This window comes from Oncorhynchus keta, chromosome 27, assembly GCF_023373465.1.
Source record: "Oncorhynchus keta strain PuntledgeMale-10-30-2019 chromosome 27, Oket_V2, whole genome shotgun sequence".
Taxonomy (NCBI): domain Eukaryota; kingdom Metazoa; phylum Chordata; class Actinopteri; order Salmoniformes; family Salmonidae; genus Oncorhynchus; species Oncorhynchus keta.
The window spans coordinates 34,712,409-34,726,599 of record NC_068447.1 but is presented as its reverse complement, the minus strand read 5'-3'; the positions used below and the strand labels follow the sequence as shown (position 1 = coordinate 34,726,599).

The 14,191-nt window shown below is 43.2% G+C and overlaps 2 protein-coding genes across 3 annotated transcripts in view; both read right to left on the bottom strand.

Annotated features, from left to right (window-relative positions):
• Positions 1-388: 388 nt before the first annotated feature.
• lmod3 (leiomodin 3 (fetal)) lies at positions 389-6,748 on the bottom strand. The gene is made up of 3 exons (XM_035738704.2): positions 5,945-6,748; positions 4,156-5,811; positions 389-980 (listed from the first exon to the last, which is right to left on the bottom strand). Exons 1-3 carry the CDS (start codon positions 6,395-6,397, stop codon positions 927-929), a joined length of 2,163 nt encoding a protein of 720 aa, XP_035594597.1. The 5' UTR covers positions 6,398-6,748; the 3' UTR covers positions 389-926.
• A 396-nt stretch (positions 6,749-7,144) lies between these two features.
• LOC118359854 (FERM domain-containing protein 4B-like) overlaps positions 7,145-14,191 on the bottom strand; it is a 29,393-nt gene continuing 22,346 nt past the window's right edge. The window contains exons 15-23 of one of the 2 annotated variants that reach the window (XM_035738702.2): positions 13,842-13,975; positions 13,405-13,521; positions 12,335-12,563; positions 12,176-12,232; positions 11,801-12,074; positions 10,788-11,560; positions 10,356-10,494; positions 9,359-9,483; positions 7,145-8,098 (exon numbers count right to left, since the gene is read on the bottom strand). In XM_035738702.2, coding sequence (XP_035594595.1) covers positions 9,381-9,483; positions 10,356-10,494; positions 10,788-11,560; positions 11,801-12,074; positions 12,176-12,232; positions 12,335-12,563; positions 13,405-13,521; positions 13,842-13,975 — 1,826 coding nt within the window. In that variant the 3' untranslated portion in view covers positions 7,145-8,098; positions 9,359-9,380. The remainder of the gene's footprint in view (positions 8,099-9,358; positions 9,484-10,355; positions 10,495-10,787; positions 11,561-11,800; positions 12,075-12,175; positions 12,233-12,334; positions 12,564-13,404; positions 13,522-13,841; positions 13,976-14,191) is intronic. The other variant, XM_035738703.2, reaches the window with a different exon arrangement.

The following is a 14,191-nucleotide window of genomic DNA, read 5'->3' as shown; positions in this document are numbered from 1 at the left end:
ATCACCATCAGTAATAGATGAAAATGATGTTTATTTTATGAAGATTTTATGAGCTATTTGTGTTTAGGACTGACACAGATGCAGTCTTCCAAAGAACTAAGGAGAATCACAGTTTGTATCGGACATAGCCAAATTGCTTTTAGGAAAAAGGTATGCACACTAATACTATGGTTACAGTTTCACAGACGAGTTCAGAGAAGTTTCTATTATAAGGATGTTATAACTGCTTTTTCTTTGTGTGTAAGTATTTCCATTGATGAGTTGCGATAACATAACTACAGAATTGGAAGCAGAGCACTGTGTTCCACCATAACAAAACTTAATTTAAGAAATCCATATTGTCTTTTAACTATGTTAATTAATGAAAAAAACATTGACATATTAGACATTTTGATTGTACACAGATTTTTAATGTCAACACTCGTTAGAATAATGAGTTAAGATGGACTGTTCCATGAAACAGAAGTCTGATTTGAAATCTAGCTTCTGGACCACTGGCCCACAGTGTTTTACACAGTAAAAGACAAACCCTATACTCTATATTCTGGGGATCAGCTGTTTGCAATTGCAAAGCGGACAGCAGACACCAGTGGTTATGGAAATCTGTAGATGAAAGACCTGTCATCAATAGATGATGGATTTGCCCACACTCATTTGGGAGTGTTCAAAGTAAATGAATTTTACCCAAACAAACATAATTATTAATTGAAACTACTTATACTATGGACATTGTATGGTGCATTTTCCAGCTGTAGACTCATATCCAAATACCATACCACCAGTTCTTCCAAACCTCAAGGAACAAAAGGTGCTCTACCTGAACAGGAGTAGTGAGGCAAACTAGTGTTACAAGTGCAAGCAGATTATTGTTAATGAAGAGATTGAACATGTTAAACAAATGCAGAAATCAAGGTATTGTAGATTCCTCAGAGATTGAAGAGACTGGTTTCTCTTGATTCCAATTCTTTGGGGAGTGGCACCTGTGGGGGTAATACATTACACAAACAGCTGTGAGAAAGATGTGATTGGAGGAGTGGAGGATGCACACAGGTATAAGGGATGGATGGAAATGTACAGAATAGCTACCTGGAGGGAAATGGGGGAAGGTCCTGCTTTTAAAATTTTAGTCAAGGGGACTTTAAAAAAAAACATTTTTTACAACTAGTCCAGGGGAGAGTTATGTAATTTGTAATTGATTAAATGTATATATTTCTCAGTGTTTTAGAATTAGTTGCTTATTAGACTATATATTGATGTGTTACCGATGCTGCCCCTCCTCTGATTCTCTGCTGGGCGCGCAATATCAAGTGCCCCTATAGGCTATTTAGTGCAGTCTCAATCAAATGATCCATAGCCTATAGGCTATTTAGTGCAGTCTCAATCAAATGATCCATAGCCTATAGAAGCACAGAGCAAAGCTACATTCCTAAGATAGCTGCTGATGTGGTGTAAATACAACTAAGCTGCATTACACACTGCAATGGATATTCCAACCCCGAGCCCTGTCCTGCTCTGCTCTTGCTGATCAAAAACTTTTTTGTGTGTAGGCCTACGGTGGCAGTTCAGGAGGAGAGTCAAAGGCTTCTTCCTAAAATAATTTTTTATTAGAGATAATCCCAAAAATGTTCTTCCTTGTGCGCAAACTTGTTCCCCCTGCTGCGTTGTTCCCCATGCTACTATTGGACCAGGTCTCTCTTGGAAAAGTGATGTTATCTCAATGAGAAAAACCTGTATAAATGAAGGTTAAATAAAATAACAATTTAAAAGACTAGCCTATGTTCTGTTCAGTTTGAAAAGGAGTGTTAAGATGATTGATTTTGTAATAGATTTTTATCAAAAACAATGTTTCTTGCTCATGATTTATTTATCAGAGTTATTGACCTCCCAATAAGCCAGATTCAAGTAACTTACATTGTGGTGCTGAAACTTGAAGCATCAGCAGCGGACAAATCAATTAGAAATGGACAGCTCATGGTGCTGAACGTAGGCAGAATTCATTTCATTCTAATTAGACTTTAGTAACCACAAGAAGGGTTTGTGTTGGAGCCAATTTCTTCATATTTAAAAAATAAAAGGTAGGCCTACCTGTTTGATAGACAAAATTAGGCAATAGGCTGCTATGTCCATAGATTTGTAGGTCAATTCCTCCACCCACCATGCACTCTTTAAATAGCCTACCTCCATGTCAGTGAAGGGCAGTTCAGTTAAAACCAAGACTTGAATTAAGAGGGTATGAGAAGGTATGCCATAGGTTTACCTTTTATTAAAGAAAATGGGGGAAGTACAGGTATACCCCTTGTTAGCTTAAGACTTTGAAGAAAATGAAACGGATCTGATTATATAAAGTGATCTATAACAGTGCTGTGAAATACCCTAGAAAGATGTGACTCCAATGCGTATGGGGATATCATTGTTTAGCTTCTTTGACATTCAGAAGCAGACTTTGCTTGGGAAGTAATCTAATTCTGTCACTATCAATTGATTAAGCAATTCACTTTCTGTACAATATAACACGTTTAAACCCAGACATTTGTGACCTTCTCTCGTTGGGTTAAGCCACAGCAAAAGAGTAGCCAGCAGTGAAAGCTTAAATGTTTCTGCATCGGTAGACCTACTCTGTCTGGGGTGGAAAGGTAGGCCTACTCTGTCTGGGGTGGAAAGGTAGGACCTACTCTGTCTGGGGTGGAAAGGTAGGACCTACTCTGTCTGGGGTGGAAAGGTAGGACCTACTCTGTCTGGGGTGGAAAGGTAGGACCTACACTGTCTGGGGTGGAAAGGTAGGACCTACTCTGTCTGGGGTGGAAAGGTAGGACCTACACTGTCTGGGGTGGAAAGGTAGGACCTACTCTGTCTGGGGTGGAAAGGTAGGACCTACACTGTCTGGGGTGGAAAGGTAGGACCTACTCTGTCTGGGGTGGAAAGGTAGGACCTACTCTGTCTGGGGTGGAAAGGTAGGACCTACTCTGTCTGGGGTGGAAAGGTAGGACCTACACTGTCTGGGGTGGAAAGGTAGGACCTACACTGTCTGGGGTGGAAAGGTAGGACCTACTCTGTCTGGGGTGGAAAGGTAGGACCTACACTGTCTGGGGTGGAAAGGTAGGACCTACACTGTCTGGGGTGGAAAGGTAGGACCTACTCTGTCTGGGGTGGAAAGGTAGGACCTACTCTGTCTGGGGTGGAAAGGTAGGACCTACTCTGTCTGGGGTGGAAAGGTAGGACCTACTCTGTCTGGGGTGGAAAGGTAGGACCTACTCTGTCTGGGGTGGAAAGGTAGGACCTACACTGTCTGGGGTGGAAAGGTAGGACCTACTCTGTCTGGGGTGGAAAGGTAGGCCTAACTTTTGAAAGTACTTTTCTCAGATTCCTAATGATTTCTCAGATTAAATGATTTGCAAACAGGGACAGTTTAGTTACAAACAAGACACACGGTGGCATTGGGGAAATAAAGTATGATAAGATGAACACATAGGCCTATCTCTCTGTCCATTCTTAGCCTGTATTTTGTGTAGTATTAAAAAAGATTCTGCTAATATGTCAAATTACATACAATTGCAGGGAATGTTTAAAAAAGGAAACATTTTCTCGAACCTGCAAATACGATCATAGATTCATGAAATACTTTTACTATAAATGTTATCTTTCCACTCCTACTCTTGTGCGGCCACAGTGGACTATCAACCCACAACCTGGCTCTCAGCCTTGTGCATTATAAAAATTCAGACGTTTCCATGTAATGTTTACTGGAATAAGGCTACGGCTCTGGTAGACATGTTCTCTGCTCTCCACTTTGTTTTAATTATTATTTGGGGTATAAGGGAGGGTCACTTCTTTTATTGTTTAAGCGTTCAGGGAGGGCCAAACATTTCAGAAGGTCTGATTTTCTCCATGTAACCTCGTATTATAATTCATGTTCACTCCCTTAAATCATTTTTATTTCACACTAATCTCGTCTACATATTTGCTAGTGCGTGTCTAATATGGGTTAAAACTAACAAGCATGATTAGACGGTATGTGTTCTCCAGTTCAAGGTAGTTCCACAATGCATCTTTTTTTTTAAATCCACCAACTTCTGAAATCTAACTAAACAATGTGATTGCTGGTAAAATAAAATGACCTAACAATATGACTGTAATCTGAGAATCATCAGTACTCACAGATTTGAGATAGGCCACGTTGCTCTTTTTGATCTCATTAAGAAGTTCATCACGGGGCGTCACATCCACCTTGGCCGGCTGCCGCCTCCGAGGGACAGGCTTCAGTGTCTTCATCACGTCTTTCAGAGTGGCCTTCAGTTCTACCATCTCATCAACGCCTGTGTCCCTCGTTTTTCCTGATGTCTTCCTGAGCTGGACATTCGGCCTCTCTGCTCTCCTGTCCTCCCTAAGGTCTATGTCCAGGAAAGGGTCACGCTTTTTGGGGGTCCTCTTCAGCTGGATGTCCTTCAGAAGGTTACCAGAGGAGTCCGTGCTGGGGGGTTGTTGTGGAATGGGGTTGCACTGCATGTGTTTAAACTGCTTGTGTTGATACTGTGGAGAAGTGTTCTGCTGCTTTTCTGGTTTGGGTTCCATGGGACCCTGGGGACCCTTGGGAAGCTGCGGCATGAGGGCCTCGATTTCGGGAGGGACATAGCCCAGCATTGCCAGCAGCCCTGGGGGCAGGTTCAGAGCCCGTTCGTACATCTCAAACACCTCTTTCTGCTGCTGCTGCTGCTGCTTGCTCTGCTCCTCGTTCCTCTGCTGTCTCTGGCGGTCCAGGTTCCTGGTCAGCAGGTTGGTTACCACCATTCTGGGACCCGCCTGCTCAAAGTGGTAGCCCATCTTCAGGAGGGTGTTGTTTGCCTTGAGAAGGCGAGACACCTCCATCTCCGCGTGGTGTCCCAGCATGTGTCTCTGGTTGTGGAAGCGGAGCTCAGTGAGCGTCTCGTTGAACTGTAGGCAGCGGATAATGGCGATGATGCCCTTCCCTGTTATGAAGTTAGACTCTATGTTCAGTGTGGTGATGCTACGGTTCTCTCTCAGCATGTTGGCCAAGGTGAAGGCGATGTTTTCGTCTGCGCCAGTGTTGGCTATGCTGAAGGTCTTGACATGCTTATTCTTCTTCAAGGCATCGACGTATTCTATTAGCATTTCTTTGGGAATGTTTTCTATGTTATTCAGGTTTACGTCTGTGATAGCGGGGTTGTTGTTGCGGATCTTATCCAGAGTGGTGTCCAGGTTTGTCTCATTCCCTGAAGGTCTTGATGTCTTCTTGGCCCCACCAAGGCCACCAAGGCCCCCACCAAGGGCCAGCTTTGGAATATTTAGTTTGTTAATTACCCTCACCTCTTTCTCTGGAACAAAACAGGCCCTCTTCTCCTCTGGAGTCATCTCTATTTCTTCAGGAGCGTCTGTGGTGTTACTTTTTACTTTGTCAGGTATTTGTGATGTGCTCTTTTGCTCTGTTCTCTCAATGTCTTTATTTTCTTTCATGTCTGCGGACTCTGGTGGGGGTTGCAGAGGACTGGTCGTGTTCACAGTGTTAGTGCTGTTATCATCCGGTGACTCTTTTAGATGCTCATTCACTGACTGTTCATGTTTTTCTATGACCCTTTCATCTTTTACGTGCATGTCCTTTTTCTCCTGTTCCTCTTTCTCCTTCTTCGCATCCTCTTCCTCCTCCTCCACAAGCATTACCTCTATAATCTCCTCTATCACTTCCTCTCCTTCAACACCATCTGTAGCTTCCACCTCAATGACTTCTTCCACCACCTCATACACAGTCTCCAAGTCTTCAGCAATTTCTTTCTTTTCAGCATCCTCTTCCATAGTTTTCTGATGAAGGCAAAGTAGTACAATCATTTAATTAACGTAGCTTTGTAGAACATACAGTGGTATACTGTAGGATGTATGATATATTGAAGACTATAACAACAATATATTGACCGTTGATTATGTAGTTTCTTACCTTACTGGGCAGTAGAGTGACGGGGATCCTCTCCTCCTCCAGCATGCGTTTGGACTCCTTCTCCCAGTACAGATAATCCACCAGGCCCCTGTGATCAAACGAACCTGTGGGTGTCTTCTCTGTCTGGCTCTTCTGCCTCTGACCCACAGGTACCCTCTCATCCGGGGCTATAACGTCCATCTCTTTCTGGAGCTCTTTGAGCTCCTCAGGAGACAATTTTGCCAGGATATCATCTTCATCAATGTCTTCTTCCTCATCAGAGTCGGCGGATGGCTTCTCTTTTTTCTGGTCCTTTTGTCTCTGACCAAGCGGTATTCTATCGTCTGGCGCTAAAACGTCCATCTCTTTCTGGAGTTCTTGAAGCTCCTCAGGAGACAAGCTGGCTAGGATATCATCTTCATCAATGTCTTCCTCATGGGTGTCCTCCATGTCCCGGTCCCTTTGGCTGGACATATTTGAATAGTATTTGTCTTAAGAGTTTATTTTCAACCTAAAGGGTAAAAAGTATATCCACGACGACTACACAGTTCTAGAGCTGAGTAGACAGTGCTATTGGCTCTGTCTCTAGCTGGTAAATGGTCTGCTCACACCCCAGGCAAAGTCTAAAATTAAACACATAGGACCTCATGGAAGATATTTATGGTGCAGAAGGGCCAGGAGAGACATACTAACATGTTCTTTTTTCAGTAGCTTGAGTCAGATAGACAGGCTATATGATCTTTCAGTATGGCAGTTGATTGGGAGACAGGAAAAGGGGGAGATCGACAGGAACAGGTGGACAGTTTTTTTACAGGACTGGGAAGGATACCACGGTCCACTACGCACAGGGCTCCGCCCAATCCCCCAGAGCTTCCAGGAAAGTGTAATAATATCTCCCTGAAGTGGTGCACAACAACTGACAGCTGATGTAAAACCAGAAGAGATCACATTTTGTGTAGGGGGTTAGTTCACTCACTTGGAATGTAAAAAAGAAAGAAAGAAGAAGAATGTTTTATTGTGACATAGCCCCAGATAGGTGCAGTGCAATGTGTTGGTTTACAGCAAATTAGGGTTAAGTGTCTTGCTTAAGGGCCCATCAAAATATTTTTTACCTTTTCAGCTCAGTTACTGGCTCAACGCACTAACCGCTAGGCTACCTGCCCCCACCAATGGAGAAATCTAGTCTTGTTGAGGGCTAAAGAAGTCACACCACATGCTGTGTGTCTCACACATTTTTTTTATTTATGTCCCAAATCCAAATGGGAAATATTTCACTTAGAGTAGGAGATGACAAAGCCTAACAATATGTGGACAATGTACAAATGTGTAGAGAAAGACAATAAAGAGAAACAATAAAGACACATTATTTTAAGGCATATCTTTTTACAATATACAAAAAGGCTGCTTATCAAAAGTTTATGTTCACATGCAAGCAATATACACCACATTAACACGATCACAAAAAGGAAAACATGAATCATCTTTAAACAATATCAACATGTACATTCAGATTCATACATGGGAGAGGAGAGAGCGCATCAGTCCATTGACTGACAAACCGCAGTCAGGAAGGGTTGGTTTATTATTTTGTTATCACACTTTGTGAATAGTAACTCCAAAATGTATACCTAAATGTTTTACAAAGATATTCAAGTTGATTTACAACATGTATAATGAGTAGCTCACTAAATAGTGCTCTGTGTGTACTGTATGGCACAACACTTTGGAGGTATCCTGCTTTAACTCCTTATCCATACACTCCCAACACACAGTTGACTGATTATCATAAAGACAATGCTAACTTTTTTTTTAAAGACGTATTTTTGTCATAATACAAGAGGGTAATATATTTGGGTCAAAGGTATCCCGGGGTTTGAAATGCTGTTTGTAGATCCTTCACAATATTCACAATGATGAAGCTGATTTCCCAGATCACCAAAACCTTGCATTTGTGCCATCACCACATCCCATGTCTTCCTGAATAATATCCATCTCCATCTAATCCAAGGCACATGGGAGAGTCATTCAAGAGTGTCATAATGCAGCATGTCCAGAGGTTAGTTGGTATCCTTCCAGAGAACCGTGCTTCCAATGTTGGGGTCATTGTGCCAGTGATTCTTTTGGTCCTCTTATCTTCAGTGCATGCCCATATAATTTCCATCCATGTATACTCTTCTGTAATGAAGAGATGAAAACAAACAAACAGAAGGTCAATATAAAAGTCTCCCATACTGTAGAACAGCATAGTACTTCATGAAACCCCCTGCATGCTGCAACAGCTGGAGGTTATTATCTAGAGGCATGAAGATGGAACACAACAGACCATGGATACACACTATTCAACAAAAGCAAACATGCTACTGTCTTGTCAAGCAAGCCATGCAATAAAAAAGGAATGGAACATTTGAAATGAGATTTTCTCCACTTAATATGATCACAACTCACAGTAATGAGAGGCAAGCAAAAGTAGGTCAACTCTACTACTGGTTCTGAGTTATGAGGAGGATGTGGTGTTTTAACTGTGGATGTGACGCTAGACACTGTGAAAGTGTTTTAACTGTGTATGTGAAGCTAGACACTGTGAAAGTGTTTTAACTGTGTATGTGAAGCTAGACACTGTGAAAGTGTTTTAACTGTGTATGTGAAGCTAGACACTGTGAAAGTATTTTAACAGTTGATGTGAAGCTAGACACTGTGAAAGTGTTTTAACTGTAGATGTGAAGCTAGACACTGTGAAAGTATTTTAACAGTTGATGTGAAGCTAGACACTGTGAAAGTGTTTTAACTGTAGATGTGAAGCTAGACACTGTGAAAGTATTTTAACAGTTGATGTGAAGCTAGACACTGTGAAAGTATTTTAACAGTTGATGTGAAGCTAGACACTGTGAAAGTGTTTTAACTGTAGATGTGAAGCTAGACACTGTGAAAGTATTTTAACAGTTGATGTGAAGCTAGACACTGTGAAAGTATTTTAACAGTTGATATGAAGCTAGACACTGTGAAAGTGTTTTAACTGTAGATGTGAAGCTAGACACTGTGAAAGTGTGGTTTCTAGCTACAGGATGTAATGAACACAACATTTTCTCCACATGCGTCCATGCTGAATTTGTGAGCCTGCTTAAAGACCAAGATCATTTGGCAAAACCTTTGGCCAACCGGGTAAGACATGGCCACTCATGAGCTGTAAGTATCTGGAATGGAGTGGAATGTGGCCAACTAGGCCTTGGCAGTATGTGTTACCACTGCTCTAGCTGTACATTTAATGAATGGTCTACATATTGATTTCACCTTGATTGAACCTGTGGTGGACACCACTAAATGAGCTACAGTATATTGATCAACATGACAAATGATGAGACATAGATGGAAACTGACAACAGTGACACTGATGGAAATGGATTACCACTACGACAGCCTATTTGCATCTCATCTCACCCTTCTGTGTTTGAATAGTTGCCTAATGGTCTTCCTCAGTGCTATTGGCCACAGCACCAAACACCTCTACTGACTCCACTGGCATTGTATCAGACCTCTTCAACACATTGCATTCTGGGGGAAATCTATGTACATGACGATTGAGCATGGACAGTTAGTGAAAGGAGAGAAAGATAGAAAGAAAGTGAAAAGATCACCAGTTCATATACACTGATTTGAGACTACTTCATTATTGGGGTTTAGTTCCACACCAACAGACCAAACAAACTGAACATGCTGCCACATGATGTCACTTACTAGCAAAGACTGTTCATGGATAAGGATAGCATTTGAATCTCTGTAAATGTCTATATGACAGCCAAAACAACCTGTCCAATCATGAGAAGAGCTGGAGGAACAGGAGGAAGAAGGTGGAGAAGAGTAGAGGATGCAGGAGGAGTAAGAGCAAGTGGAAGGACAGTGGCAAGTGGTGACAATGCTAGAGAGGTCCTGAGGCTCAATATCGTGACAGGCACACACAGAGAGTGAACAAAGGTGACATCCACAAGAGTACATGCCATTGAGTATGGGGAGGAGAAAACATTAGCAGACAGACAACCAATTATAAGAGTGGTCATAGTCTTGAGTGAACCACTTCATTTCCCATACTTAGTGATACTGTTGTCAATTCTATATTTAAGCAGTAAGGCCCAAGGGGGTGTGGTATTGGCCAATATACCACGGCTAAGGGCAGTTCTTCTGCACAACGCAACATGGAGTGCCTGAATAAAGCCCTTAGCCATGATACTGTATATTGGCCATATACCACAAACCCTCAAGTTACCTTATTACTACTATAAACTGGTTACCAACCAAATTAGAGCAGTAAAAAATAAATGGTTTGATATACCACAGCTGTCAACCAATCAGCATTCAGGGCTCAAACCACCCAGTTTATAATAGCCTGTATGGTATGGAAAATGTAGGTGCGGTGCTGTGGTAGGTTACTGGTTATCACCTGGTATGGGTGGGACTGCGGTTGTAATTGCCATGGGCTCCTGGGTGAGGGTGCTGTGGTGACTCTGTCATGTTCTCATAGTCTGTTACACCCACAGCCAACTGGCTGCGCCAGTTTCCTGTGCTGGTTGATGAGGAAACTAGAAAGAGAGACACTTTTTAGTTGGACTAAAGTAACAGACATATACTGGGGAGTCTCAGACAATGACACCCTAACCCTAGTTTCATGTCCACATCCCGGGTCCAACCCTAACCCTCAACCCTAACCCTAACAAACAATACAGCACATATTGTCATACAGTATGTTAGGAATATATGCATTATATTGATCAGAAAAAAACGTGTCCCTCTGTGTTACTGAGGGTGAGCAGACCGAATATGTTATTCTGAGGTGACCTGTTGCAATATGAGGAGAAGCAGGATCTATTTCTACCTGAGGAGTAGGAGGTGGTTCGGCTGGAGTGGCTGAAGGGGGCTGGCATGGTCTGGTATCCCAGGCTAAGCTGAGAGCCGTTGTCATAGTCATACCCAGCCAGACCCCTGCCTGCCTCTCTGTGGCCACCGCTGCGGTGGTACCAGCCTCTTAGGTGCTCAGCCACCAGAGCCTTCTGCATGTTCTTCTGCAAGGGCTCATTGCGGGGCCCCTGTCTGGTCCGGGGCAATCTCATGGTGGCGTATGGGTTCTGAGCAAGGCTGTCCGCTCGATCAGTACTATAGGTCCTGTAGCGCTCGTGTCTGTGATAATTGTGGACGTGGTAGGAAGGGTTGACATTGTAGTGGCCCTCCATCTCGTTCTCATACACGTAAGCACCGTTGGAGTAGGGCTCCATGTCTGGACAGGGGTAACCTGCCACGTAGTAAGCAGTCGGTGCATAGTGCGCTGGGGGCTCATACAAATAACTACAGCCAATATGATTCTGGACCAGATTAGGCATACTGCCTGTGTTTCCATAGACCTCCACCCTCCTGTGCAGCTGATGGTTGCGGGTTCGAGAGTCCAAGGTGCAGTAGTGGGGGTTGCCTGGGTAGTCCAGGCTGGACTGACTGGTGAAGGAGGAGCAGTCCTCCAGGGCCTCTGTGCTGTTGCTCCTGCGGGCAGGGGACAGGGTGAAGACTGGCTTCTCTGAGTCGGTATCCTTTAGTATCCGTTGCTGGGACTCCAGACTGCCACTGCGGTGCCTGAAGGACTGGGAGTTCCCATCCGTCCTGCAAAAGTCACACACCCAAAAAATGTAATAAAAAAAACAACATACATGTGTTATTGTCACATAAACGTGTTGTTAGATGGTTATCAAGCAAATAGTGTTAAGAAATCCGGATGTACAGCATACAGTACTAAATACTTATGATTACAATAGTTTTCTGTTAAACGTTTGGATGCAGGTATTGCTGATGTTGTGACCGGATAAGGGTCTGGGTAGGCTGGTCTGAGAGGGGGGGTCTCACCTGAGATGGCTGCTGCTGTAGGCGTTGCGGGTCATAACGGGGGTGGAGGGCATGCTGCGTGGGTCCCGTGGAGATCTGGGTAACGTTATGGCGGGGCTGCTGTGTGCAGATGACACCTCTCTGGGGTGAAAATGATGTGAAGCATCCTGGCCGTCAAACGCTGCTAACCTGCTGAGACTCTTATTGTGGTGGTGATCCAGGGAACGTGCAGGGCTGACCTGAGTGGAGCACTGGACCGACCGTGACCGGGGCCTCAGAGCACCATCCGAGTCATCTGGACAAAGAGACAAAACTCATGGTCAGATGGGATTCGTAAAGGCGCTGTTGCAACAAAGGTCATGTAGCTACTGTATGACTGAAATTTGTCCCACTCACCGTCATCCAGAATCTGACTGTCTGACAGCGAGCTCGTCTCTGAACGGAGAAGCTCATCTAGGGATGAAGGACGAAAGCACATTATAGATGAAAGATTATAGTACAAATCAATAAACTCATACAGTGCAATGTGTGTGTGTCTACTTTTATGTCCAGTACCTGCGATAATCACAGAGGCTCTTTGGGTAGGCTTCTTGCCTTTCTTGATTCTGTACTTGTTCATCTCATCCTCGACCTGCTGCAGTTTCCTCATGGCGTCCTGACAGTTCCTCCTCCTCTTCCTCTTCACCGTCTTACATATCTCTGCCTCCGAGGCCAGTTTCTTAGCTGCTTCCACGATCTTCCGCTGCAGAGCAAACCTGCTCTCCAGGTTCCTCAGATAAGGGTCCTACAGATCAGAGTATATACATCATTATAGACAATATTGCAGCAGAGAACGGCAGATCCATTTCAATTTCAACTGAGCAATTGACATGCATATCCAATTGATGATTACAACACAATGTAGCCATAACAACAAGGTAATATTTTGCAGTAGTTTGTGTGCCTATTGGGAAATACAGAAGACAACTCATCAACACGTGATCCATACAAAACAGGACAGGACATGAATGCAATCCAATCACATTCCATTCATCACACAAAAACGCTACGGTACAGATGTTACTCTAATTAGAATTATATCCTAACAACCCGGTTTACAACCCTCTATGAGGAAATCATGGAATTCATGTCATGTCATATTCTACAAAATATTAGTCTCTCGTGACAAACATACATAATCATTTACCTGCAGTTGAATGAACAAATCGCCCTCTAGTGGTCTCATGGGTGAATGTTATTCATATTTGTAATAATTTCATAATAAACGTTTATTTTTTTTAACGAAGCCAGTTCTGTTATATTTCAGTCTTCTATGATGTATATAAAGTGTAATATTGGATCCAAACTCAAAATTGAATACATTTCAACTCTATATCTCACATGGTACAGGTGTCTTGTTTTTTCCCCCAAAGCAAATCAAAATCTAATTTAAGCCCATAACCATGTGTGTGAGGTTTGTTTCAAAGTAGATTTGTTTAAGACTATAAAGAAACACTCTGTGTGACCCTGATTTAGCACACTGCAGTAAACTTAAGAAGGCCATTGTGCACGTGAGATTAGGTTCTGGGTGCCAAGATTAGCTAAATATATATACATATACTGAACAGTGCTGTTTCAATACAGACCTCGTTGTATGGGAAGAGGTCATCCAGTTTGAAGGCTGTGCCAACTCGCCGTCTGACCTGAGGAGGTCTCTCGCCTGCAGACAGGGGATACTCTTTGGGCAGTTTGCCCGTGAGCTCCTGAAAACACACAACAAAGCATCCAGGTCATTTAACTTTACAGCAAACAACTGGAGGAAAATGACACACTCTTCACTAAAGGTCCTGGAGATCACGTACAGGCTCTTACAGTTACGGAGCGTTTTACTCCAATAGTCTCAACTGACCAAACTAAGGCAATTTATAAAGTAGTTTCACTGGTGTTCTACTGAATGAGCCTGGCTGCAAAGCAAAAGGAATTCCTTAACTGTATCAGCTCAGCACCTCCAGGTGCTCGTAACGAGCAAAATCAATGTAAGCAATTGTCTACAAGCAGAGAGTAACGATGAGAGTTAGCTCACCGCCTCTCTCAAGCAGATTTTCTTCAGCTCCTTTGTTTTCTGGGTCAAGACATCTTGGATCTCTTGTTCCTTCTTCTTTAGCTCAGAGATCTTCTCCTTTTTCTGCTCCTCGTCCACTGCTGAATCTGCAGACCCTGTAGTGGTGACGTTGTTTACACTGTAAATGTACCCTAGGTCTATTTGCTTGTTTTGGTTGCACATTTTCTAACACAAAGTGCATGCAAATACCGGTAAATTTGTCCTATCCCTTTCCATATACAGGTATTTTATCTCTCTAGTCACCCCCAAAACCAATTATTTCTTTGGCCGCCTCTCCTTCCAGTTCTCTGCTGCCAATGACTGGAACGAAC